The sequence below is a fragment of the Oryctolagus cuniculus genome, chromosome 1 (assembly GCF_964237555.1).
Source record: "Oryctolagus cuniculus chromosome 1, mOryCun1.1, whole genome shotgun sequence".
Lineage (NCBI taxonomy): Eukaryota > Metazoa > Chordata > Mammalia > Lagomorpha > Leporidae > Oryctolagus > Oryctolagus cuniculus.
In genome coordinates, this window is record NC_091432.1 from 137790980 (window position 1) to 137818669 (window position 27690).

General features: G+C 55.2%; 2 protein-coding genes across 4 annotated transcripts in view; one reads left to right on the forward strand and one right to left on the reverse strand.

Moving 5' to 3' along the window:
* The first annotated feature begins 6483 nt into the window (after nt 1-6483).
* On the forward strand, nt 6484-19495 carry S1PR3 (sphingosine-1-phosphate receptor 3). Its single transcript, XM_051847525.2, has 3 exons — nt 6484-6570; nt 6867-7083; nt 16158-19495. The coding sequence occupies exon 3, from the start codon at nt 16305-16307 to the stop codon at nt 17409-17411; it is 1107 nt and encodes a 368-aa protein (XP_051703485.2). The 5' UTR covers nt 6484-6570; nt 6867-7083; nt 16158-16304; the 3' UTR covers nt 17412-19495.
* A 720-nt stretch (nt 19496-20215) lies between these two features.
* Nucleotides 20216-27690, reverse strand: part of SHC3 (SHC adaptor protein 3) — a 178502-nt gene continuing 171027 nt past the window's right edge. For all 3 annotated transcript variants that reach the window (XM_070065791.1, XM_070065785.1, XM_070065801.1), the window contains one exon: nt 20216-27329. In XM_070065791.1, the coding sequence (XP_069921892.1) occupies nt 27186-27329 (144 nt within the window). In that variant the 3' untranslated portion in view covers nt 20216-27185. The remainder of the gene's footprint in view (nt 27330-27690) is intronic.

Below are 27690 nucleotides of genomic sequence, written 5' to 3' on the forward strand. Positions count from 1 at the left end.
CGCGTTGCCCCTACCTCGCACCCCTCCAGCATTGCTTTCATCCTTAGGCGTTCAGTGTGTCTGGTTGAGCCTTGTCAAGTACAAACACAGGAAGGAGTTTCCACAGTGAAACGGCTGATGAAAGGGTGTGCGCAGTGACAACCGTGGTGGTGACCCTGGACCGTCTTCCAGAAGGGTCCCGAGTCCTACACTCACCCCAAGGGCTGCAGACACAAATGCAGGGAGGACCAAGCACCTAGCAGGACAGGAAAAGACAAAGACAGAGAAGTGCAACCTCTGACACCCGGCCCCCAGGTAGTACCCTGCATGCCCACTCTGGATACCATCAAGCCGCAGTCTTCCGGCCGGCCCCGCCCCCCCGCCTTTTGACAGCACTAAAATTAGCTCCCTGAATGGAGGGAGTGGCACAGCCGTCTCCCTACAAGGTCCAGTCCCTGGAATCAGGAAGCCATTTGCTTCTCCCAGAGGTAACACCTTGGTGGCATTTTCTCCATGGGGGTTAGTGGAGGGGAATTCTGCTCAGGGGCGGCGGGAACCACCTGCATGCAGCCCCCAGACTCACTGAAGCCCATTTGGCCATCATAAAAATTCCCTAAAGGGCATGGCTCCGACAACCAATCAAAGGAAGGCCACAGCACCACTGACCACCCAGGAACCTAGAAGTGCACCTCTCAGCCCTGACTTCGGTCTCTAAGAACCCTCGCCCCCATCCCCTTGGGGAGACTGGGAGTCGAGCAACAGCTGCCCTGTCCCTTGCTCTGTGCTCTGCAATAAGCACCCCCCTTCTTCCCCACCCCCTCAGTGATCGGCTTTCTGCACGTCGGGCACGGGGACCCAGTTTGGGGGGTTCCGTAGCAACTCCTCCAACCAGTTTTAGGGGTTGTTCTGCATTACCTCTTAAGTCACCAGGCCTAGAAAAGTGGAGCTCAGTTCTACGTTGACACTAACTGCCTGACACCCCCACTGGCTAAGGGCTTGGTCCTGCAAGACTGTTCCAATTGCAGAGGCCAGTCACAAACGGGGCCCCAGGATGCCCACACTGTTGCCCAGACAACCACCACCAACTCAGGGGTTCCCATGATCCCTCTCAGGTTTTGTAATTTGGTGGAAGGATTCACAGAACTCAGGAAAAACAGTGTTTACTGCACCACAGACAATTCAGGAACAGCAGGATGGGGAGCTACACGGGGCAAGTATGGGGGAGGGGCAAGGCGCTCCCACAGCTCTCCAGGTGCCCCTGTGTGCTCAGCGGCCTGGGAGCTCTCTGAACCCCGAGCCCCGCTGTTCGGGGGTTTTCAGGGAGGTTCCATTGCAAGCACAACTGATGACATCACAGGCCATTGGTGATTGACCCACCTTTCCTTCCTGAAGGTCGGGGTTAGGGGTGAAATCCACCCCCAGACCCCACCAGTCCCACGCCTGGTCTGTCCCGTGACCAGCCCCCATGCAGAAGCTGCCTCGGGCCCCAGACACCAGGTTCTCATTAGCATGCAAGGAAGAGTGAGTTCCAGGGGTGTCGGGAGCCCCGCCAGGCCGGCTTGCAGGCATTCATGTCTTACTACACACATACACGGTCAGACAGGTTCCCTCCCTCTCCAGCACACACACTCCCCACAGTCACACACACCCAGCATGCACCACACACACACACCCTTGTCACACACTACACAACATACCACACGCACATACACCCCACAGGTACATACACCCCATGTCCGAGAGGACACACACTGCATTTCTCACATATTTCATACAACACACCACATACACCACATACCCACACACCCACAAACACACCCACAGATATATACATACCCCACAGTCACACACACCTGTCTCACATCAGGTATACACATTCCATGTCACACACCACCTGTTGTATACACCTCACATACCCCATACAACCCAACACATACATACCACAGTCACACACACACACCTCATGTCACACATCACATATATACATCTTAAGTATATACTACACACTTCACACACCTTACATAGTACACACACAACACCATACACACAAATACATACACCACATACTGATGAACACACACATCATACACACACACACACACACACCACACATACACACACAGTCCACAGTCACACACACCTGTCTCACATCAGGTATACATATCCCATGTTACACACCACAAACACACAGAAAATACACCGTATACACTTCACATACCTTATACAACCCAACAATACACATTGCAGTCACACACACACCCCCCATGTCATGCATCACATACATACATCATAAGTACACATTTCACACACCCTACATAATACACACACAACACCACACACACACAGCATTCAACACACACACTACACACCTCACATACCCCACACAACACACATCCCACAAAAACTACACACACACACACACACGCACACTAGTTCTGTTTCTTGACATTGGGAACCTCCTTACAAAACATGAAATGTGCAAAGAGCAATTTCTGGAGCTTCCAGCTGGGCCCGGCTGTCCTAAGAACGGAGACGCACGCAGCGGGGTGCAAAGGTGGCGTCACAGGGGACCTGCAGAGTTCCAGTGTGGGGGGCGTCTCCGTCCCCAAGGGGTTAAAGCCCTGGAGGCTTCTGGCAGTGAGTCAAGGGTGTCATTTGGGTCTAGACCGGTTATTGTACAAAAGGTCAAGTTTCATTCAGCAACTCCACATCCAGCTCCGTACTTGAACCGCTTCTCTCTAGTCCTGTGTAGCATGCGCAGCAGGAAGGGAGGGGCGGAGGGTACCCCTGGGGTGGCCGATGGAGTGACCACAAGACTGGTGGCCTGACTTTGCCCGGGGCTCCTTTCTGTGAAAGCCCAGCCACTGTGTCAGTCAGGGCTCTGCACAGAAACAGAGCCAGTGGGAGACACACACACACACACACGCACACACACACACATTATAAAGCAGTGGCTCATACACATGTGGCGGCCTGTCCCAGCTGCAGCCTGAGAACCACACACTGCCGTGGGATATAGGGATAAAACTTACAGTATCTCTTTTTTTAAAGATTTATTTATTTATTTGAAAGTCAGAGTTACAGAGAGAGAGAGGAGAGGTCTTCCATCCTTTGGTTCACTCCCTAGTTGGCCGCAATGGCCGGAGCTGCGCTGATCCAAAGCCAGGAACCAGGTGCTTCTTCCTGGTCTCCCACATGGGTGCAGGGGCCCAAGAACTTGGGCCATCTTCCACTGCTTTCCCAGGCCACAGCAGAAAGCTGGATTGGAAGTGGAGCAGCCAGGACTAGAACTGGCACCCATATGGGATGGCGGAGCTTCAGGCCAAGGTGTTAACCTGCTGTGCCACAGTGCCAGCCCCTCTAATTAGTTTTTTAAGATTAATTTACTTATTTGGAAGGCAAGGGTTAAAGAGAGAAGAGAGGCAGAGAGAGAGGTCTTCCATCTGCTGGTTCACTCCCCAACTGGCCTCAATGGCCGGAGCTGCGCTGATCTGAAGCCACAGTGCCGGCCCCTACAGTATCTTTTAAAATGTGATTCTTGTAGGCCTAGATTTGATTTGAAAGTCAAATTAAAGAGGTGGAAAAATATTTAATTATTTACTACTTGACATTTTCTTTTTCTCTAACTTTTTTTCATGAAAAACTTTCGGCCGGTGCCGCAGCTCACTTGGCTAATCCTCTGCCTGCAGCGCTGGCACCCTGGATTCTGTCCCAGTTGCTGCTCTTCCAGGCCAGCTCTCTGCTGTGGCCCAGGAGTGCAGTGGAGGATGGCCCAGGTGCTTGGGCCCCGCACCCACATGGGAGACCAGAAGGAAGTACCTGGCTCCTGGCTTTGGATCGGCACAGCACCAGCCATGGCAGCCATTTGGGGAGTGAACCAACGGAAGGAAGACCTTTCTCTCTGTCTATAACTCTACCTGTCAAAAAAAAAAAAAAACTTTCAAACATATAGAGAAGGGGAACAAATACTACCACCAGCTAGATCCAATAACGGTTAACATTTTTTTCATGTCAGCTTTAGGTGTACACACATTTGGGCTGAAATAGTTAAAAATAAGAGTTAGACATCAAAACTTTTTACCCTTAGGAATTTGAGCATGTGTCTCTTAAAAATAAATCCATTCTCCCAAATGAGGCATCATGCCAGTGTCACATCTAACAACTTTAGTAATAATCCTACAATGCCAGTCAGTATCCCATTGGGTCTGAAATTTCCTGCAGACTATCTTGTATGCTGAGTTGTTGAGCCAGGGGTCAACCAGGGTTCATGCTTATTGTTACTGTTTTAGTTGTGTTTATGCTCAAATGCTCAAAACACCTGCCACCTTTTTTCATGACACTGACTTTTTTTAAAAAGTTTTTTTTTTTATTTGAAAGGCAGCAGTATAGAGGAAGGGATGAGAGAGAGAGAGAGAAAGAGAGATTGATTCCATCTGCTGGTTCTCTCTTCAAATGGCGTCTGTTGCTGGGGGTAGACCAGGTTGAACCAAGGAGCCGGGAGCCAGGAAGTCCATCTGGGTCTCACACATGAGTAGCAGGGGCCCCAGCACTCAGGCCATCTTCTACTGTTTTACCAGGTGCATTTGTAGGGTGCTGGATCGGAAGTGGAGCAGCCAGGATTCAAACCGGTACTCCAGTAGGATGCCTACATCAGAGGAGGCAGCCTAACCTGCTGCACCACAGTGCCAGTCCCCCCCCCCCATATACATATTTTTGAAGATGGCAGGTCACTGACTGTGGAATACCCCCAACCCTGGATGTGCTCCCCTGCGAAGACATTTCACTCATTGCCCTAACTCCTCTGTCCCCTGCAAGCTGGAGATGGAACCCAGAGGCGGGGGGACTGATGCAAGTGAAGCATTTTTTAGTAAAAGTGCAAATAAGAATGTAACATTATACTATATACATACGGAGGTAGTTCAAAAAAATTAGAAAAATGAAATGAAAAGGTAAGTTTAGATTGGTGAAACAAATTTACAAAATCCAGTTTTCATGAACCTTTGGAAGACCCCCAATCAGGTCAGCAAAAACAGCACCAGCGATGTTTTGTGTTTCATTTGCCATCATATAACGCCAAGCTGGGTCAGTAGTAGTGACACTGAGGTTGAACCCTTCTTAGCGTGTTAAGATGGTAACAGCCAGAGGATTCCGTGGAACATGCAAAACCTTTTATCTTCTGCTTAGCACTGTGTGATTAACCAGTTTACCCAAGGTTTCCCACCCATTAATGCACCTGCCGGGCCTGATTACTTCACGGAGAGTGGCAGAATGGGGATCGCCAGTCCTCTCATTGCTTTCTCTTCATTGAAGCTGCTTTTCCCTTGAACCAGCGATGCGGAGGGGGAGATCTTTAGTCAACAGAGTTTTAGAAAGGGCTGAGTTCTGTAGGGGTTCCATGGGGGCACAGATTGTCCTAGTCAGGGTCCCTGTGTCTGCTCCAGAGTGGGAGAGGGACACTGGGCGACTGAGAGGCCTGTGTGTGCGGAGGGCAGCTCAGGATGGGGACTTACGTGGGGAAGGAGTCAAAGCGTCCAGTCTCTCTTAGCTGCCTCGGGGCAGGCATTTGGCCTGGCAGTGAGGGCGCTGCCTGGGATGCTCACATCCCGCATCCAAGTGCACGGACCGCAGTTCCAGTCCACTGCCGCTTCCGGAGGCAGTAGGCCAGGACGCACGTGGTCCGCCCACCCACCTGGGAGACCTAGATTAAGTTCCCCGCTCCTGGCTTCACCCTGGCCCAGTCTTGTGGAGAGAAGCAGTGGGCGGGATCTTTCTCTAATAGAGAAAGGAGTAAAAATTAAAGAGCTGCATCGTTTCTCAGGGCTTCCGGCTCTGACTTCAGGCACATCACGGGTCTTCCCGGGTGCCCGGTTATATTAAGGCTTACAGACTTCTTCGTGGGTGGGGACATGGGTACCGATCTGAATGACCTTCAGCCAACGCCTTTCTGTGAATTTACACAGCAGGAAGCCGCTGGGTGCGCAGATCCATAGAGGGACCAGCTGCCCACTGTGTGAGGACACTGGCCACCCCAGCTATGCAGTGGACAGTCCCTCCCCTTCTCCTTCTGCCCTCTTCTTCTTCCTCCTCCTCCCCAAGCCTTTAGGGGTCCGTGTTTAGGAAGTCAAGGCGTCTGCTTGTGTAATTGAGGGCCTGGCAGTGTCCTCCCACGGACCCTTGTCTGAAGACCTCGCTTGTATTATTTCTCTACACCGGGGACGAAGCCCTGTGTTGGGAACCCAGGCCTGCGCGCAGAGTCCCAGCGAGGATAGGGCGCTACAGGCCTGGCCGGAGGGCAAGCGCCCGCAGCAATGAGAGCTCCCCCCACCCCACAGAAAGCTGCGGGGCGCCGGGTGCTAACCACTGGCCAAGGCTGGGGGGGGGGGGGTCCAGCCGTCTCAAGCGGAAATGTCAGGACGGGAACAATGATAATACTGATAGTAGAATAACAATAGTGACAATGATAACAATCGGCTCAGATTCTGGCAGTCCGCGCTGCAGGGGCTCACCCAAGCCCTGCACCCGGGACCACGGTGGGAAACGACCCCCGCCGGGTCCCAGGGCGCCGGGGATCGGCACCTGGAACTCGCCGGGGTGAGCACCGGGTCTGCGGGCCGGGGCGACTGGGGACGCTGGGGGCTGAGCGGAGGAGCGGGGAAGGGAGTGGAGAGTTGCAGGCGGAGAACTGGGGGAGGGGGCTGGAGCTAGGGCTGGAGGCGGGGAGCTGAGGGGGGCTAGGGCGGGAGAAGGGGAGAGAAGGGGGACTTGGGGAAGGGGCCGGCAGCTGCCGGCGGGAAGATGGTGGGCGGGGAGATGGGGGCGGGGGCGGGGGCTGGGCGGCCTCGAGGGCGGGCTGCTGGAAAAGTTTGCGCCCTGACTCGCCGGAGCAGAAGCTGCGAGAGCGGGTTCCTGGGACACGCGACGGGGGACCGGCACCGAGCGGTGACAAGACGAGCCCGAGGGGACCCCAGGCCCAGGGCGACCTCCCGCTCTTCTTAGCTGCCGCGCCTCGCAGCCCTGAGGGTCCCCGAGCCGACGAAGGGACACCCCGGCTGGCGCGCGCCCCTGGCCAGGATGCCGGCGACCCAGCGCCCTTCCCAGGTCCAGGTGAGTCTAGGGGGTCGGGGGCTGGGGGCGGGCGAGACGCAGACGCCGAGATGCGGGCGGGGAGCAGGGACCACCGGGTCTGCTCTTCCGGCAAAATTCCAGCGGACCGCGGTGCGCTGGTGACCCGTGCGCGCTCTGCGCCCCTGGAGCGCTCCCCTCCACGTCCGCACCCCATTCCCGGGATGTCCGCGCCGGTGGCTCCGCAGCGCCCGCCGGGAGACCGAATGACTTCTCACTGCGAATGCAGCGTTCAAAACGGGATGGGTCTGAAATTATCTGAAAGAAAGGGAGGCCGATCGTCCTGAACTAGTTCCCGCTGTACTTTCCCTTGGACGAGTGGAAAGCTAAGCGCTCCCACCCTTCCCCCTCTCCCCCCGGGGGGCGCTGGGGCGGAAGAGAGCTGTGGTCTTTCGACTGGAAAATTCATTCTTATGAATTACATCTGCCACGAAACCCCATCTTTCCCGACATCACTCAAACAAGGCAATCGGGGCTGTCAGAATGGGGCTGGAAGACAGCGTCCCCACAATGCAGTCCTTAGGTTCCCACGCAAAATCGGTGTGAGCAAAGCCTGGGAAGGGGCTTCGCCCCGCACCCACTCAGTCTCCGAGGGTCCGTCGGAGCCTCCCTGTCTCCTCCTCCCCACCCTCTCTCTCTTTCTGGCTTTGGACACTCCCAGTGGCATTTTTCTTTGTGGTGTTTTTATATTTAGACATAGAGAGGCACATCTCATTGGACTTTTAAAGGGAACACACTCTACTTTGAACATCACAGTGAAAGAAGGGTGGTAACAGGAGCCGAGGTCCTTTCTGGAATATTGCTTTTAAAATGCAAGCCCCCTCCCCATAGCCCACATCCCAGCCAGCATTCCCAGGTGTCCATCCTGACGCCTCTTTCTAAAATGTGGAATTGGAAGTCACAGATGTTGTGTATAAACAAGTGTTCAAAGTGTTTCTTTTCAATGATTTTTTTCCCCTCAAAGGTGAAAACGTGCAGGCGTGATTAGGAAAGCCAGAAGTTCTATCTAGGAAGTGTAAGGAAAGGTTTGTGTTCCTTAGATGTATGACCGACAGGGCTGGCAGTGTCCGGGGCTGGGGTCAGGAGGGGAAGCAGTGCACATGTTTGTGGACTCACGGGCATATGTGGCTATGCATGTGTGAGCATGTGTGTGTGTGTGTGCACGGGCATGGGTGCGTGGGCTTGAGCGGCTGTGCCAGTCACTGGTGCGGGGCGGGCGCTAGGGCACACGCTGGGTTTTCCCATCAGCAAACGTTCACCTTGGGCCCACTCAGTCACTCGTGTCGCCTGAGGCCAGCCCTGAAGAGCCTCCCCCTAAGATAATGAACTTTGCAGCCATAAAAACCACTGTCCCCTTGAGGCCTGTGACTGTCTCGGGGATGGGACTCCCCTAATGTTCTACCATTTGCAGGTGGCACAAACCCCTGCTCCTGGAGTAGCAGCTTTGTGTGTTGGCCTCATGTCTTATGTCTCAAAATTCAGGATGGATTTTCCTCTTTCTGGAATGTCACGACACTGACTTGATGCCGTGTTTTCCTTCCCTCTTCCTCACTACCCACAGTGTATGTACATATTGCTTTACCAAAAAAAAAAATAATAATAATAATAAGAAGAATGTGAGTGTGCCACAGTCCTGGAAAACTGGGGTTTGCCCTGCAGTAACATCCATTTTCCTAACTGCGCTTGGTGCTAGTTCCCAAGCCTGCCAGAGACGGGCCCCACCCTGAGCCATCTGTGTTAGCCGGGGCCCCGGGCCAGCAGGCTGTGGGTTACCTGAGCCTTCCTCCTCCTTCCATTTGTCTTCCTAATTCCTGTCTCATCAGTTTGGAACCGTTTCATATGACCTTTGGCCAGTCGTTTGCTGTTCTGTGAATTGCCTTAGGAGATTTTTCCATAAGCTGCTGAAGATGTGTTTAAAAAAAAATATACACCAGTATGCAAGGATTTCAAAAATGTTTTACATGAAAACAAACTTTTAATTTCATTTGCCATGAACTTTTTGAAGTACTCTCAGATATACTGAGTGAAAACCGATCTGGTTTTGGTTAAAAAGACATTTCAATTACTGTTTTCATTATAGCTACTGGGCTTTAGTTTCTCCTCCCTCTCTCCCTCCCTCTCCCTCTGTCTCTCCCCAGTCCTCTGTTTTGCATTCTGTTGTTAAGGAATTGAAGCACTGTTACCTATAAGAGATAAGGCAAGCTCATTTTAAAGATTGCCCAGTGGAGAGTGTGGTGCATAGTGGGTGGATTTGCACGGTCAGCGACCCCTCCTGGTTCCGGGTCCGGGCCGGGAACTGGGGTGAGAGCCCCCGGGGCCAGTCGACCATGCTCTTTGGCCTTACGGGACACGCTCCATTTCCCTGACTTTGAAACATCCCCAGTATTTCAGCAGAGCCCCAACACTTTGCCAGCGGTAGCCAGAAGCGATTCGGCTCTACAGCACACTGGAGAGACACTTGTCACCTCCCAGGGAAAGGACAAGTGGAAAGGTGTCAGCACTGCCACCAAGGACACACGACCCACCCCCCAGTCCCCGCCCCACCCCTGGCCTCAGTGGACATTCGGGAAGCTACCGTGGGAAGCAGATGTGATTGGGCACTGTGCCAGCAGGGCAGAGTGTGGCTCTGGGGACAGATGGGAAGGAGCACAGGCAGACCCCTGGTCAGGGCACAAGTTAACTGCGCATGTCTCCCATACCTGCACTCGTCCTGCGGCAATGACTTGGCAGTAATTCAGTCCTGCATCCTCACTAAGAACAAGCGGGACAGACAATGTTTGGGGGTTGGGGAAACAACAGGTTGGAAAGCAACGATGGTGAGCAGCTTTTTGGGTCAGATGCAATTGCCTTTGTAGAGATGAGACGGGAAGGCCCGGAGGCTGTTCACAGGACAGACGCCTGGAGCTGGTACCTGAGATCCCCGGGGCACAGCTTCCATACCTGGGCTCCCTGTGCTGTGCCCGATTCCATCGTAGTGTGAGCCTCGTTAGCTGTGGAACAGGGCATGTGAACAAGCTACTGGGATGCGGGAAGCCCCACCAGGCGGGCCAATTCACTTCCAAGCTCTGAAAGAGACAAATAGGGGGAAAAAGTCACCCTTCGCTGGGTTTGTCTGCCTGCAAGGGCGGGGGGGCTTCCAGGCAGCTGCATGAATGGGCTCAGATCAAAGCGTCCAGCGTGTGAGGCTGTGTGGGCGATGAGGGCTCTGGAGCAGGGTGAGGTTGCCCAAGAACACACTCATTAGCAAAGGAATTTCGCTGCAGCCCAGAAGGGGCCAACTCATTTCCTTTCTAAATTCTTCTAAACGAAAAATATTAAAAAAAAAAAAAAAACTTGCTTTCCAAGAAATTTTGCTTGTTGGCAGATGCTGGGTGTTTGAATTTGCTTTGGAGGATGAACTTGTTGATGTCCCCGGGAGGACAGGACTGAAAAATGCAGCATCTTGCATCCAGCCGGGAGAGATGTCCCACTCACTATCTTCTTGTGCCTTCATTTTTCATGCAGAAGGAGGGATCCAGACTTGGTAGAAATATTTTTCTTCTTCTTTTTATAGTTTGTTTATTTTCTAAGTGGACATGTGCAGAGAAAGTGCATTGCCAGTGTAGAAAGCACATCTGGAATCCATCTGGGCCCCTCTCCAAGGCTTTCCTGACCCGAGCGCCTGCCACTCCGTGGTTTGGGGGAGGTGGGTACCCCAGACCCTGGCAGGGGCTGACTTGGGTTCATCCGTCATGGAACCATCTTCCAGAAGCTTCTTAATTCTTTCTCCGCACAAAGAAGCAGAAGTGCTGGTGCCTAGGTGTCTTTGGAAGAGGCCCTGGGATCCCAGCGTAATGAGGGTGAAGTGCAACTAGGTAAGCAGGTTCTAAGGGAAACTACAGGATGCAGACCCTCAAGTAAGTCCCTGGCACAGGGTCGTCAGGGGCTTGTTAGCACCGCGCTGGAGTAGGCTTTGTGCTGATGACCCTCAGGCTGGAGACGGCCGCCAGGGCAGCCCACCGTGGGAACCCCGGCCCGCAGCCCGTTGCGCATGCGCCTAAGAGACCAGGCACACTTGTCTGCGTACTAACTAGGTACAGAACTAGTCTGTGTTGAGTCCCTTCTCCCCGCATCGGGCTTTCCGTTTTTTGTTTTTGTTTTTTGTTCAGGTGGAAGTTAAGCAGTGATTGACAGCTCTAGACACTTCTTTTAAAATTAAGCAAAATGTTCTGAAATTGAATAAGCCTCGCTGGTCTGAAAGAAACATGAAATAAAACGAAGCAAAATGGAAGCATGTGTACTGTGTCAGGCCTGCCCTCTGTAGAGAGCCATCCCTGCCCGCTGCAAACATGGGCTTTGCACACCAGGCTTGCCCAGGGCTTAAGAGCCGTCACTGTCTCAGTGCTGGGAAATCCGGCGCCTCCACGCCTGGGCTAAAGCCCATCCCAGGGCCTGCGATACAGCCGCCGCCTGTGACACCAACATCCCCTGTGGCCACTGGTTCCCGTCCCAACAGCTCCACTTCCCATCCAGCTCCTTGCTGCTGTGCCAGGGAAAGCAGAGGACGGCCCAAGTGCTTGGGCCCCTGCCACCCAGGTGGGAGACCCCCCCGTGGAGCTCCAGGCTCTTGGTTTTGGCCTCCCCCAGCTCTGGTCTTTGCAGCTATTGAGGGAGCCGCCCCCTGTTTCTTTGTAACTCTACCTTTCAAATACACAAATCTTGAAAGAGAAGAAAAACATTCCACGGCAGACAGCAGCCCAGCTCAGAAATCTGCCACGGCCGGCTGAAACGGGGCACGTGTTCCCCGAGTGCGTGTCCAACTCCCTCGTTACCTGCACACGGCCGCAGAACAGATTGACCCACGTCTCCGCTCGGCAGTGAGTCGCAGGCAGTGGGTCTCTGCACACCATGGGAGCAGTGAGGTTCATCACACCCACAGGCACGACTCAGGCGAGCGTCCTGTGGGTCCCAGTCACCTGAAGCTCACAAAGCAGCTGAATGGCGCTGCTGCCTGGGGCTGCGCACAGGGTCCCTCCTGTCCCGTGGTGGGTGTGGGTGCTTGTCTCACTGGTGACTGGCAGGCAGGCCCGCACTCCTGCAGTTGCTGACCTGCCAGTGGCTGTTGCCATCAGCTGGCCTCGCCCTGAGTGGGGCTGGCTGACCCCAGGAGACTCCGGTAGGAGCGAGGGGCCAGCAGTCTCCGGGTCTGTGGCTGGCACGCCTGAAAGTTGCAGGGAATTGCATAGCCTGTGGTGCGCCGTGATGTTCTGACGCATCCAAGTTCAGTGCGGACATGAGCCCAGCACTTAGCTCCCAGGATGAGCCTGCTGGGTCCATGTTGATAATTCAGAGAAAATAAGCTTTTGGATTCCAGAAGAGAGACAGCTATATTCCAGTTATGCAGAGTGGAAGGAATCGTATTTAACAACAAAAAAAAATGCTTTTGGAAAACTATGTGATGAGTGCTGTGTTCATTAACAGAAATGATAAATCAAGCAATCGTGGAAAAGTACGCTGGCCCTCAAGAATCACGGCCTTGGTGGGCCTCTGGCACTCCTTACCCGACTTTATTGTGGTTATTTTATTACTGGCTGCTCATCTTTATGGTTTGCTCATGCTTTGCTTTGATCAATTTTTAAAGTTTTTTTTTTTTTTAGAGATTTATTTATTTGTTTGAAAGGCAGAGTTATGGAGAGGCAGAGGCAAAGAGACAGAGGTCTTCCATCAGCTGGTAATGACTGGAGCTGTGTCGATCTGAAGCCAGGATCTGAAGCCAGGAGCCAAGCTTCTCCTGGGTCTCCCATGTGGGTGCAGGGGTCCAAGGACTTGGGCCATCTTCTACTGCTTTCCCAGGCCACAGCAGAGAGCTGGATCGGAAGTGGAGCAGCCAGGACTTGAACCAGCGCCCATATGGGATGACAGCATTGCAGGGAACAGCTTTACCTGCTGTGCTACAGTGCTATCCCTGATCAATTTTTTTATGCAAGGCAAAAGAGAGGAAAGCATACCAGTGGAGCCGTGGGCTGCCCCCCCCTTCCCTCCCCCAGAGCAGGTCCAGAGCTGGTAAGGGGTGTGCTCCCTCCTCCCACACCCCCACACCGTGTGGCAAGGTCAGAGGCATGCAGGACATGCAGAGAGCTGTGGTGCACACAAAGGGTGCAATGAGGCTTTCACGGGGAAAACAAGGCCCAGGAAGGAGACAGGCTGAGTCAGCGAAATATAAAATACACGAGGAGCCTTCAGAACACTCATGGGAATGAGTCTCACAAAACTGCCGTGGCTGCCAGGGCTTTTGCACCAAAATAAACTTCTCCGAATGGCATGTTAAACAAGCTTTTTGAAGCACCTGTATACTGCACCACTGCTCCTTGAAAGGATAAGGAACGTGAATTTGTACTTGAATTTCTGCCCTAGCTGGGGAGGCAGGGCATTGGCGTGGGAATGTCAGTTTGGGGATAGCCTGGGGACACTTTGAAACTAAACCCAGGGCTGGCGCCGTGGCTCACTTGGTTAATCCTCAGCCTGCAGCGCCGGCATCCCACATGGGCGCCGGGTACTAGTCCTGGTCACTCCTCTTCCAGTCCAGCTCTCTGCTGTGGCCCGGGAGTGCAGTGGAGGATGGCCCAAGTACTTGGGCTCCTGCACCCCTAAGGGAGACCAGGAGGAAGCACCTGGCTCCTGGCTTCGGATGGGCACAGCACCGGCCTTGGCGGCCACTTTGGGGGTGAACCAATGGAAGGAAGACCTCTCTCTCTGTCTCTCTCTCTCTCTCTCACTGTCTATAACTCTACCTGTCAAATCAATAAATAAAATAAAAGAAAGAAAGAAACTAAACGCAGACTTGTGGCATCGTGGACAGCACAGGTGGCCGCCTAGCAGTGGAACACAAGGAGGTATCTGCAGCCGCGTGGGAACCTGGCAGGCCCCCGGGGGAGCAGCGCAATGACCACTTCAGCTGGGCCACACAGCTCTCAGGCTGTGGTGCCGGGCTCTGGGGCTTCCTCTCCCGTCTCTGCTGACTCTGCAGTCCCAGCTGAGTCTTGGTCTACACAGGAGGGGGACGGGGGGAGGAGCCCAGCTGACAAGGCAGGGCTGGTGTGGAGTGGGCTCTTGAGTGACAGGGAGAATGGGGGCGGTGACCTCCGCTTGTCCGTCACGGCCAGCCCCGCCTCAGCCCTCAGCTGCTTTGTGCTTTTCTTGTTTGAAGTCAGGACAGGCTGAACCAACATAGCAAGGTTTCTGTCCGTGCTTGGCCTTCAAGCTGACCTCAACCCAAGCCCTCGAGGACGGCCGACAGGTGTCCTGGAGCGAAGGAGCAGAGCAGGGACAGGGATGTCAGCTTACACAGCCCCGGGGCCTCCACAGCCAGCGAGCCCTGGAAGCGCCGAGACGCGGGAAGGCACTGCTGCAGAGTCCTGGTCCTCTCTCGCCCAGCTTAGGAAAACCCAAGGGTGTGCAGGGAGGAGGGCGTGGCCAGAGCCTGCTGCCCCCAGGCGGCCAGGAGAATGGAAACCACTCGGAGCTCCCTCTGCTTCTCAGCCCCACCGTGTCGGGAAAGCCCCAGGACCTTCCGAGGACCGAGCCGTCGCTGCGCCACGACTCCTGCCTGGCAAAGAGCTCGTGTGGGCCCCGGGGACTTCAGATTCTTTTGCGCCCCCCCACAGCGCCCTCTGGCGTTGGAGAGTGGTCTGTGCGCCCCTGAACCCTAGCCACGGTGAACCTGACCATCTCTCCACTGGCTAGGCCCCGTGGGCTGTTAGAAACGAGCTTCGTTTGATCTTCGTTAGGTCTTGGGTCACTTGGATAATGTTCACTGAAGCGCGTTCAGAAAGACCAATGCTGCGTATTAGGGAAGCTAGAAGTGTTGAGCTCCTGGAGGGAGAGTGTTTTCCTGGCGGCAGAGGGCGCTGGGGCGTGAGCATGGAGCAGGCTGGGTAGCAGGCACCACGCAGTGGGAGGAGGGCCGCGTGGTGGCATCCAGCAGCGCAGCAGGGCCCCCACAACTCACAGCACCACGCATCCTATACCGGGCAGGAAGAGAGGCGTGGGGGGGTGCCCAGCACAAAGACCCCACAAATGCTCCAGGCGGTGGAAACGCTGACCACCCTGCCCTTACCTGATCACTACGGGTGGTGCACAAGCAGCGACTTCAACTGCAACTGTTATGCGTCAATTAATGATTTTTAAAACTAAAATAGGTGAGTCGCCTGTGAGCGCTTTCTACCTCGACCCTTGGGTCTGCTTCACCATTGATGACCCAGAGGGGCAGGGTGGACTAAGAACTGAAACTTGGGAACCTTCCAGGCCCTGGTGCTGGGGACACCACCTTCACCCTCTGGCAGAGTGTCAAGTTAGATATTTCTCCTGGCTCAGTGCATCGGTCACATGCTTCTAGCATTCAGGCCACTGAATTTTAAGCCACAGTCAGAGTCAGTGTGGCTTGCATGCTCTCCCTGGCCTCCTCCCCTCTCCCCCTGCCCAGGTCCCGGCTGCTCCCTGAGAGGTGTCCATGGGCCACACCGAGCTGTTTTTCCCTGCCAAGGCTTCGTGGTAAGACCTCGGGGCTCCCTACGGCCCAGACAACTGGTGCCCTTAGAGCTGATTTCTGGTCCTGGTCCCGGCATCCCCCGGGGTAGGGGGAGGTGAGGAGAGGCATCCAGGAAGTGTGGGCGCTTCCCAGGATGTCAGTCCAGAGCCTGCCCGGGAGGCCTTGCATATGGGCAGGCATCATGCCCGCTCCATCCCGGCGACTTGCCCTGGGAAGATCCTGCCTCTCCCTGGGCGAGCGGGAGAGTAGCAGCAGCCGCTGGGCGGTGCACGAGGACTAAGTGGCCAGCATTTCCTGGTGCCCTGAGGTTTGCAGATGGGAGCGTTTTCTTGGCCTGTGTGTCCTGGGCGCATGACCACATGATGCGCGCTCGCTTTCCCAGGCTCCCTCCATCACTTAGGAACGAGGCTGGTGTTCGACCCTCTCTGCCTCCGTGTCTTTCCTGCCTCTCTCCCGCACCGGCGTGGCGGTCGTTCGCCGCGGGGCGTTCGCCTTGCTAACCCAGGCCCTTCCTCTTGCCTCCTTGTAGGAGCCCATCTCCAACAGCCCTGCCGGCGGAGTCCCCGGCCCGCGCCTTGTCGCAGCCAGAGTCGCCGCAGGCCTGGTGCCCTGAAATGGACGTGACTCGGGCGCCCTCCGGTGGACCGTGGAGCTAGCCGCCTGCGAATGCCGAGCCATGGCCGCCGCCGCGGGGAACGAGACGCTGCGGGCGCATTACAGCTACGTGGGGAAGCTGCAGGGCAGGATGAGGGACCCCTCCGAGGGCAGCACGCTCACCACCGTCCTCTTCCTGGTCGTCTGCAGCTTCATCGTCTTGGAGAACCTGATGGTTCTGATCGCCATCTGGAAGAACAATAAATTTCACAACCGCATGTACTTTTTCATCGGCAACCTGGCGCTCTGCGACCTGCTGGCAGGCGTGGCCTACAAGGTCAACATCCTGATGTCCGGCAAGAAGACGTTCAGCCTGTCGCCCACCGTCTGGTTCGTCAGGGAGGGCAGCATGTTCGTGGCCCTGGGCGCGTCCACCTGCAGCTTGCTGGCCATTGCCATCGAGCGGCACCTGACCATGATCAAGATGCGGCCGTACGACGCCAATAAGAAGCACCGCGTCTTCCTGCTGATCGCCACGTGCTGGCTCATCGCCTTCTCGCTGGGCGCGCTGCCCATCCTGGGCTGGAACTGCCTGCACAACCTCCCCGACTGCTCCACCATCCTGCCCCTGTACTCCAAGAAGTACATTGCCTTCTGCATCAGCATCTTCACGGCCATCCTGGCGACCATCGTGATCCTGTACGCGCGCATCTACTTCCTGGTCAAGTCCAGCAGCCGCAAGGTGGCCAGCCACCACAACTCGGAGCGCTCCATGGCCCTGCTGCGCACCGTGGTGATAGTGGTGGGCGTATTCATCGCCTGCTGGTCCCCGCTCTTCATCCTCTTCCTCATCGACGTGGCCTGCAGGGTGAAGGAGTGCCCTGTCCTGTTCAGGGCTCAGTGGTTCATCGTGCTGGCCGTCCTCAACTCCGCCATGAACCCCGTCATCTACACGCTGGCCAGCAAGGAGATGCGGCGCGCCTTCTTCCGTCTGGTCTGCACCTGCTTGGTCAGGGGCCGGGGGGCGGGCGCCTTGCCCGTCCAGCCGGCTCTTGACCCAAGCAGAAGCAAATCAAGCAGCAGCAACAACAGTAGCCACTCCCCGAAGGTGAAGGAAGACCTGCCCCACGCGGCCGCCTCGTCCTGCCTTGTGGACAAAACGCTGCAGAACGGGATCCTGTGCAAGTGAGCAGCTCCACGCACCTCGTGCTGCAGCCCCGATCTTATTTATTGCGTGCATCGCTGCCTCCCCCTGGGCCTTCCCGTGCTCTCGCTGGGGAGCCTACTTGGTGATGCCCGCCAGTCTGCCCTGTGTGGATGCCCCCCTAGGAAGGGGACCCAGGGGGCCGCCCACCTACCCCATTGAGGACCACCCCATTGAGGAAATCTGAATGCATTAAGCTGATGACGTCACCCGCTCCCTCCTGCTGGGTCCCAGGCCCTGCTCTTCTTGTCCCAGAGAGGGCAGTCATGGACCACCCGGTGCCCTGTGTTTCTCCGTGCGCCCTGGACAGCATTCTACACTACGCAGACTGCACATACGATGGACGCTTCTGTATTCGTACCTTTTTACATCATGCAGAGTTCCCGTTCTAGGTCTTTGCCTTGTGGTACCTCCCTAAAGTCTGGACACGCCACACAGCTGTGTAACAAGTTGTATAGGTGTGTTCTGACTGCACCTCCAGGTACAAGGACGTGGTCGTGAGCCAGGTGGACATGCCATCCCTGGTCTCCTCGGACTGACATTAAGTCTCAAAGTTAGAAGATTTGAAGGCCCTAGTTCAAGGCTGGCCCCACACATGTAAGACTGACCCAAGCCAGCCCTGTGATCCTTTGCTTTTGTGTCCCTGGCTAAGCGCAAGCACTTCCAAAAGCCAAACTGTGTGACTGTGCTGGCGTTTCTGCAAACCACGGAAGAGCCAGCCAAATTCTTGGAGGAGCTGGAGCCCTTGACCCTTCAGAAAAAGACCCCCCTCCTCCCGGGGCAGAGGCAGAGGCGACCTCTGGTCTGGGGAGCCATGGTGTGTTCGGTGTGACTAGGGTGTCCCTGCAAGAGATGAGGCTTCCAGGACAGCACTTTGGTTCCGCGTGAGGTTTGATTGCGTATGAAAAGCACCAACGCGGCACCATGCACGCTGTCGCCACCTGGTGGCCGGAGCCATCAGCACACTCACTCCTGAAAGCCATGAGCTTTTTAGGTTGGGAGGTGTGAGCTCGCCACGCCTGCACCGTCCTGCAGTTTCACTTCCCAACAAAAGTCGAAGTCACTCTGTTTCCCGTACAAAGGGACGATGCAGGAGACGTTGCCACACGTGCCCCTCCCTGTGGATTCCCCGTGCAACACGCAAGGGTGAAAATGGGAACACCTTGTAGCACAGGCACAGGCACCAGCTGCTGTGCGGAGTTCTTTGTGAGAATGGGCACAGAACCAACTTGTAGAAGGACTCTGTCCCTTGGGTGACCCTCACACCACCGCCCCCTGTTGTTTTCTGGGTTCAGTGAGAAGGTTGCCTAAGACTTAAAGGGGCACTCTTAACTCCTGATTGCCGTCTGACGCAAGGTACTCCCATGGGAGAGCATTCCCATGTGTCCTGGGTCACCTCCACCTACTGACCAAAGACTTCCCCGATTCTTGTTCCTAATGACACAGAACCTCCCGGTGTGGAGACGCTCCTTGGGACTTGCTTTGTTGCCTTCTCTAATCCCTGAAAAGTAGCTGATTCTCTCATCAAATAGCATGAGAAAGCCACAGGGCATTTCTAGAAAAGACTGGGGGTTAAGCCCAAGCATTCAGTGTTGCCTTCCCACATTGCTAACAAGAGGAGCTTGCACTTTGTGTCACAGGTACGAGTTGCTGTGGGGGCCCTGGCTCCCTCTGCCACTGCTCCTAGGAACACCGCGCCCGCTAACCCAGCTTCCATGCGTCGTGAGTTTTAGCTTGCACCGAAGCCGTCAGGATTTGCGGTGTGATGTCGGCCCCTGCGGGATAACACCAATCTGAATTAAAGACACACCAAAAACAGTAACTGTGCTGATCTGATAGGTGCCAGACTGCTCCCTTTGAACCCCATCTGTGTGTTCCCCGCCAGCCCGTCGGTGGTAACTTAGAAGCTGTGCATCTCAGACCCTCACCTAGAAGTCCAGAAACAGGTGATCTTAGACGCCGCCGAGTATCTGTGCATTGGATCTCTCTTCAGTTAGCAACCTGTACTATTTCCAATGTAGGTTTGTTAAAAAACCAAATAAAACCAAAAGCCTTTGTATACACGTGTACTTGGAAGTGCACACGGTGCGACTGTTTTGTTTCCATGGAGACCGCCCCTCGAGCTGTGTGAGTGGACGGGCCCGTTCCCCACCTGTTTCCTGTGCCTCCTGGCTTTTTCGGGAATTAGAGCCCATTCTGAGCCCCTGGTGTCGGTGTCCCCTCGAACCCTGCACTGTGGCGGATGGCGTGTTAATGAGGCGTGTAGTGGGCGTCAGTGACAGCATACTCGGTTGATCCCAGGTGCCGAGGAAGAGTGAAAAAGGTCTCTCCTGACGGCAGGAGAATTGTAAGAGCCAGGGCAGCGAAAGGGGCATGAGATGTCTGCTGCTGCTTCATCTGCTGCTGTTTATGCGAGCACAGGGGACAGACGAGAACCGGCCCCTTCCACCGGCTTTGCCCTCACGGCCTCTGTCTGGGGTTCCATGGAAAACAAGCCCGCATGGCTACGACTGGTGATGAGATGCCTGCCCCCAACGCACCTGTGCCCTTTTGGCTCTGTCCAGGGCTCCGGATCACAGAAGCCAACAGGTCCCCAGGCCGCGCCCCCGCTGAGCCATGCTTTCCCTTCCATGCCCTTGATGGATGGGGTAAGATTTGACTCTGTTTTCCCAGAAATCTCCCCGGGGAGGAACTGAGAAACCTGCACTCCCGGGAAAAGTTTCACAGTCTCCCCTCCCCAGTCCCTCTCTTTCACAGGACGCAGTGCCAGACCCACATCCAAAGGAAGATTTTTTTTTTCCCAGAAGCCTTTATTGCCAGCAGAGTTACACCGACAGTCATTTCAACAATTAGCTGTTTTTAAAAAAATGGTTGTTTGTCTCAACCCTTGAGTTACTCTGCACTGGTCAAGAGCCTTTCACAGAAATGTAACAAGGTACATTGTATAGAAAACATCTAATTACATGACCAACTCCATGCTTTTCACTTGTATCTACGTGTAAAACCTCAACACCCAAATGTTTTATTTTTAGTATCTAAGTCGAATATCCAAAGGGCTTGCCTACAAGCAGCTATGCACACCCACCGTTCCGAGAATCAAGGCACGGAGTCCCACTGCCAGGACGAGGAGTGTAGCATCGCCTGGGCCATCCTCGGCTCCCGGGCCCGTGGCGGCTCGTGGGGATCCCGTGGGATTCCCTCGCCTGCTGCTCCCAGAGGCCCAGGATGAGCCAGGGGCCTCAGGCAGGGCTTGTCGTGGAGACCCCGTGGTTTCCTGTGGGAGTGCAGGGGACTGAAGGTGAGGAGGGGGCCGTAAGCCAGTTCTCCTCACCTGCTGTACCGTCCCGGCTCCAAAACGTCAGCCAAATGTCCTAGGTCTTGTCGTGTTTTTCACAGAACAAAGATTGCGAAACTTGGAGTCCCTTTTTGTGTTTCCACTCCTCAGAGATGCCCAGCTGGCCGGGGTCTCCCAGAGGCAGAGCTGAAGGCCATGAATGAGCAACAAACAGTCTTCAGATAATACTCATGGGCCAAGATGTGACAATTACCATCCAGCTGCTTTTTTTTAAAAAAAAAGTAGTAAATATCATTACACATTAAATTGACATGGAGTTGCCGCCTAATCCAGGGATTTCGACACCAAATATTTCATTTTGCATAAAAAGAAACATTCACATAGTTAATTTTACAATAATCCGGAACAACTGTATGCAGAGGTCAGGAAGAACAGAGAACAGTCTGCTTGCAACCCACACATAGTCATTACAAAACAAGGGAGCTCCATGTCCCAACACGGATTGTTCATTGTGTTAAAAGTGTCTATGTGAGTGTGAATTCACTACCTCAGCAGCTCAGGGCCAGAGCACTCACTCCCCATGCACATGGTGTTCTAACTATAGCATCTCAAGATGAGACAAAAGTAAAAGTAGAAAGTCAGAATTGTCTGAGGTTTGATTTCCGGTTCTCTAAGAATGGTCCTTCCAGCCATGAGGAAGGAGCCTGCGTGTTTGGGGCCTCAGGGATTCATTTATCCGGGGCACCTGTGACAGCAGAGAGGGCAAAACGTGGAGCCTGGTGCACCTGCCCTCCCCTGCGGCATCTCCTCTGATGCTGGCCACTCACCTGCGCCAGGTGAGCCCAAAGCCTGCCACACCCTCGCCTGCCTCCTCTGACACCACGTCTACCTCCTGTCCGAAGCCCTCCCAGGGTCTCACACCCCCCTGGGCATCTGCCCTCGCTGGTCCTGTTGAACTTGGGACACTCCTACACTGCAAGGTCTGGTCACACTCCCACAGCCTAGTGTGTGCTCATCCCGTGCGAGATGATAAACTCAGGCAGAAACTTCCGTGTCCCACAAGCCTGGGACAGGGCCTGCCACCTAGAAGCTAACGTACAAATGAGGTCAAGCAGGCTGGTTAGGAACGCTGAGCAGTGCACCCGTGTGCCACTGTCCCACCAGGGGCCAGCCGCCTTCCCACACAAAGGCGTCGCCTGGAGCTACACACTGTTAGAGAAAGGAAGTTGCAAGGCTGCATTCTTTTCATTCTCCCTCTGTCCCTCTTCTTTCCTGTCCTCCCCGCCGGCTTCTCTTCCCTCTGTCACTTCCTGCAGTGGGCTTCCCGCCCTCACTGACCTCGTGTCCTGCCCCCACCCCGTCAGTGCTTGGCTCTCACAGCTGTAGCATCCAGGACCCTCCTCCAGGGTCCACAGACCCCAGGACCTGTTTGTCCACAAATAACTTTGCAGCTGTCCTTTTGAGTGCAAAACCAAAACCCAGAGAAGACTCCTCAGATGCACCTCACAGAACCCATCTGTGTGTATGTGCGCACCGAGAGATGCTTGCTCATTTTAATCAACCAAATGTATGCAGGTGTGTACATACGTGTGCAATGCACACTCACTAATTCTGGTATAAAGTTGCAATTTTCCTGGCAGCTGTAAAACATGCCAGTTTGAAAACTGCATTTGTTGCTGCAAACTGATAAATATGTATAAGCCCCATTCTAAATAAATTGTGGCTGGCAGATGGCATTTTATCTGCCAGCAATGGTTGCATGGAATTATCAATGCATAATCATCTCCCATTTATAAATTCCCAGCATGGGCCCTGGGATCCACAGTACGAGGTGAGACGGAAGCCTCATCAGCATCAGTTGGCGGCGAAAAGCCAACAGCTAGAGAGGTTCTCAAAGTCGGGACACCTGCGCCGGCATCAGCCTGAAATTCCTTTGGAGTACAGACTCTTGGGGCTCCCTTGGGCCCAGTGATGGGGAGGGATGGGCTCCAGCACCAGCTGGTTCTGCTACCTGCCTCCCAGCCCAAGGCTGCTTACCACCAATACCTAACTGTGCCCGGGTCCCCCTAATTGGGCAGTGCCCAGGTGTGCACAGAGAGGTCTGAACCTGTCCCCAGAAACGGCCTTTTCTACCAGTGGGGGGCTTTCTTCCCCGGTACTGGCTAAGTCTGCAGTGCCCTGCCGCTGCCCACACCTGGCTAGCTCTTGCCTTCTGCACTCCCCTCCCTCTCCATTCCGAGGACCGCTGCCCAAGTAAACCAGGACACACACGCAGATCCAGATCCTCTCTCTGGGTCTGGTTCCAGCAGAGCCCCTACTGAGGAAGTAGATGCCCGGCCCCTTGGTCTGAGTGACTGGGGCCTGAAGCATTTGGAAACAGAGTGCGATTGAAAAACCAGAGACAGGAGTCCCAGGACGGCCTTCATGGCAGGCCCACAAGGGCAGGGACTTGGGAACTCCCCACTGCTGCCCGATTCAGCCACTGACCAGTGAGCCTCGGGAGCCATGGGAGTCACCCGGCTCCCATGTCCTCCTCTGAGAAATGGGCCCCTCCCTTCCTTGGGATCCTGCATGGGGCCAACACTTAAAGGCTTTGCTTTATGTGCTAGGAACTGGGTTTTTCCACTTTGTCTTTCTCAGTACCAACTCTAAAAGTTGCACGCAAGAACCGGAGTATTATTCTGAGACCCAGTGGGATCCCTTGGCCGTGGCCACTTGCCATCTTCCCACAATCCTCCTCTGCCTTCCACTGCACAGTCCACAGAAAGAGATTTAAGGACACACCCAACCCGGGCCCTTGAGGCCCAGGTTTGTGAATGAACACTCCAGAAAGGCAGCACTCCTCACACTTACACAACTCACCCACCCCTACGCCCTCTCGTGGTACAGCCTTGCAATGTGGAGCAAGCCCAGGCTCAGGGCTTGGGCACCCAGCCTGTGGCCACAGGGCGCTGGATGTGTAAGAGCTGGGATTGGACAGAGGTGTCCAGCACCACCAGCACTGCCCTGGGGAGGGCTGAAGTCCAGGCCTCTGCCAGGCTCAGCACACAGGAAGGCGATGTGGTCTGGCCTGCAGGTGTGACCGGTGCAGAGGAAGCAAGGGCCAGGGCGTCTGTGTTCTGAGCCACTGCTTAGGAACGGAGCTCCCAGGACGGAGCGCTGCATTTTAGAGCTGGGGCATCAGGAGACCCCAGGACATGGCATGCAGGTTGGACGCACCCAGTCCTTTGGCCACACTGTTTATGCAACTGCCCGCCTGATTCTACAGGGAGCTATGCAGAGGAGCCTTGTGGGTCAAGATCGACACTGACCTTGACCACTAAGAGCCAAACCCCTGGGAGGCCTGGCCAGCTGAGTCACCCAGGAGGGTGGGGTGCAAGGGGAGGCCACGTCTCAGGAGCAGAGAGGGGCCATGGCCAATGGCCAACCTGCTCCATGCTCCGGCAGACACGGGGATCTGGGTGGAGTGGTGGTCCCAGGAGGGGGCTGCAGGGACATGGGGCACACTCATGGGCCCAGCACAGCACACAGCAACCGTGGGAGCCCTTGGGTGCACGGTGTGGTGCTGCTGCACCCGTGTCTGTGGCCAGCAGCCTGCTCCACCTGCGGTGCCCAGGCGGAGATGTAGGCTCAGAACTTGTGAGGATGAGGGGCCCGGCGCTGGGCAGCGGGGTGGCCCTCTCAGGCTCACCTGTGACTCTGGGGCTCTGAGCACCGGCCGGCACCCAGCAGAGCAGGGGGAATGCCAGGCACACAGAACAGCTCTGCTGCCCACTGCCTGCATGGCCCCAGGCGAGGGGCGATGCCTACCTAAGCCTGGGTCTCGCCCTGGGCAAGTGTGGCTCGTGGGGAGGGCTCGTCCCCACGGCGTTGGCAGGAGCCCTGAGACAGCTCGTGGGTGGGCTCCAGCGCCCTTTGCAAGGGACAGAGACGAGGATCAGAAAACCACAGTTGTGGTTTGAAATCTGTCTGAAATCTGCTCCAAGGCCTAAAAAGGAGGGCCCATTTTCTCACATGCTGCTCTCCCAGGGTCACTGACCTGCTCATCTGAGCTTAAGACTCTATGTTTTCAATTACTATGGAAAAGAAAAAAAAATTGACTCCAATTCTTTAAATCCTCTAAATTGATGCTCATGCAAAAATATATATTACTACATTGCCTATCACCCTCAAAATACACACTGACTTCAGAGTGCACAGAGGCCCAAATGTCACACTGCTACTTCTTAAATACCCACAAGAATAAAAAGAAAGTCGCTCCAACCTTATGCTGTTCATGGTTTTTCACCCTCGTTTCCTACTTTGCCAGGACCTTGATGGCAGCTTTGTGGCTTGGGGAATGCCAGACCTCAAGAGAAGGTCACTTGATCCTTTTATAAAAAATCAAGGGGCAGAGAGAGTATAGTGTCATCTGCTGGCCCATTCCCCAGATGCCCACACCAGCCTGGGGTGGAGTGGGGACAGAGCCAGGAGCCAGGAACTCAGTCCAGGTCTCCCACGCAGGTGGCAGGGAAAGCAAGGACTGCCTCCCAGGGTCTGCACTGGCGGGAAGCAGGACTCAGGAGCCTGAGCCTGACTCAGGATGGAACCCATGCACTCTGTTGCAGGCATCTTACCCGTAGGTTGGATCTTTATGTGTAGGCCACATTGGCACACAGGGGTACTGGACCCATATGTGTATCTACAGGGCCACCGTCCTCGCTGGACAGAAGCACAGTGCGGTTTTCAGAGCCACTGGCCCCGGGAATCTGACTGTTTGTAATTCGACAGCCTGAGCTGGCTGCCACCAGCATCCTAGCTCAGACACCTTGGAGCAAGGCATCCACACTGCACCTGGATCTGAAACCATTCCCAGAAGCAGCAGGGTGGTTTACACTGGTGCCAGGCTCCCCAGAGCCCCACTCCACCACAGAACAGTCTAGAAGACTGACTCCATCATCAGCTTGGATCCACTGGACCCTCAAAGGGTAAAAACTCCATAGAAGCCTGGCACGTGCTCTGTCTCCACCCTGTCCTCTTCCCTGTCCGGCGGTGCAGGGTGGCCCAGCAAGGCCCAGCAACCGTGGCTGCACAGCTCCGTGCTGCCCTGCCTGACTACAAATGAGCACATGGCAACCGCCCCGAGCCACCGGGCCACACAACACTCCAAGAGCCGAAGCCGGGGTCACACCCTTAGCAGGAGAACTTGACAAAAGCAAGGCACACCAGATTTCTCAAGCTCGCTCCATGCTATCAGTGGGCAACTCTGAATGTGTGAGACGTGTCCTTTGTCCAACGGAGCAAGTGTGCTGTCTGCCCTGGGTGTCACCACCCAGGAGCCAAGGTCACAGCACCAGGAGGAGGCGCCAGAGAGCACATGCATGCTCTCATTCTTTCTAGGACAGCCTCTGTGACACCACGGGGTGATCTAAGCCGAGGTGTTTCTACTCTAAACACCATCAGGTCTAACACCCAAGGGCCCATTAGGAAACAACCTGGAAGGAAGAGGGTTAAGACTAGGAGCTGTAGGGGAGCAGCCTCCGGAAACCTTGCCCTGGGGACCGTAAGGCAGCTTAGCGTCCCCTGCGCAAGGCAGAACCGCAAACTGACTCCAAAGACCCAGGAGTGGCCGCAGCTGTGCCTGTCCGGGGGACTGCACTTGGTCTTCGGCTGGCCCCTTCCCCCTGTGTCTTTTCTCTGTCGAGTGAACACACAGGGAGCGTGGGGAGGAAGCAACCCACCCACAGCCGCCGCCAGCAGCCTGGGATCAACGCGCCCTCCCCCTACCAGAAGGCCATCTAAAACCACAAATTGGCCTCAACTCCCCTTCTGCACGCCCATTTTCTCATTGCACGGATGAGAACGGGAGAAGCATTTGCCAATCAAGACTCCGATCGGTGCGGCTTATGTGGCGCCGTACTTGGCATAAAATGAATCCCCAAGGCTCCTCGCACAACCGGAGGCAAGGGTGACAGGACCCCGCTGGGGGCGCTGGAAACCCACCTGTTGCTCTGTCGTCCGGTGCTGGAGGCGGGGCACAGGCGGCGGACGCTGCACAGCCGGGGGCTGGGGGCGCGGCAAACGCAGGGCCAGCCCGCCGTTTGGGCGGCGTGCTGCCTTCTTGTATTACAATCCTACGTGTATTGCCCAAACCTCCCGCTTGCCTCTTTTCCCCTTGGATTGTGCTTATTGGGTAAAACTGCAGGCTTACACCTTCCTAGAGGGATTTCCCAGTGGAATGGTTCAGCTGAATTCAATTTTTGCCTGGACAACTACAAACTTTTTTTTTTTTTTCATTAAAAACATACAGCACAGAACATTAGTCTTACATCTTTCTTAGTCTTAAAAAATATAAATATAGAGGGATAATTTGTACAGGATGTATAGGTATGTACACCTTTAGTATGCATATGAGAGATCTGGAGCAAGTTTATAAAACTTGAACTTGGGCTCTGAGCCCACAAGCAGCTGGCCGGGCTCCCACGCTAGCCCTGGTCTCCCGGGGGTCTCCTCTCCACCGGCTGCTGCAGGCACAGCTCGCTCCCCGCCGAGACGATGGGCACGCTACTCTCCAGGTGGTGGTTGATGAGGTGGCTGATGCTGTCGAAGACCCTGTCCTTTGTCCGGATCTGTGAGAGAGGCAGAGGGGAGACTGAGCATGTTCCGTGGCAGGTTTGGGGCTGGGGAGGGCTCCCCGGGGACCAGCCCGGTTGCTGACGACAGCTGCCCAGTTCTGCCCATGTCCCCTGTCTGCTGCTGCGGGACTGAGCCCTGGGACGTCTCAGTCCATCGTGCTCTGGGCACGTTCCGTGAGAACCCAGGCCCACTCCAGCACCTGCCTTCCCCACGGCAGTCAGCTCACCCCACCCGCCCCTTGGGATGTCCATTGTCCTTACGTATCTGTCCCAATAATCTCCCTTCTCCAGCCCCTCAGCCACCCCCACCTCCCCTAATGCAGCACTCTTGTCTGTCTCTCCCTCAGGCCATTGA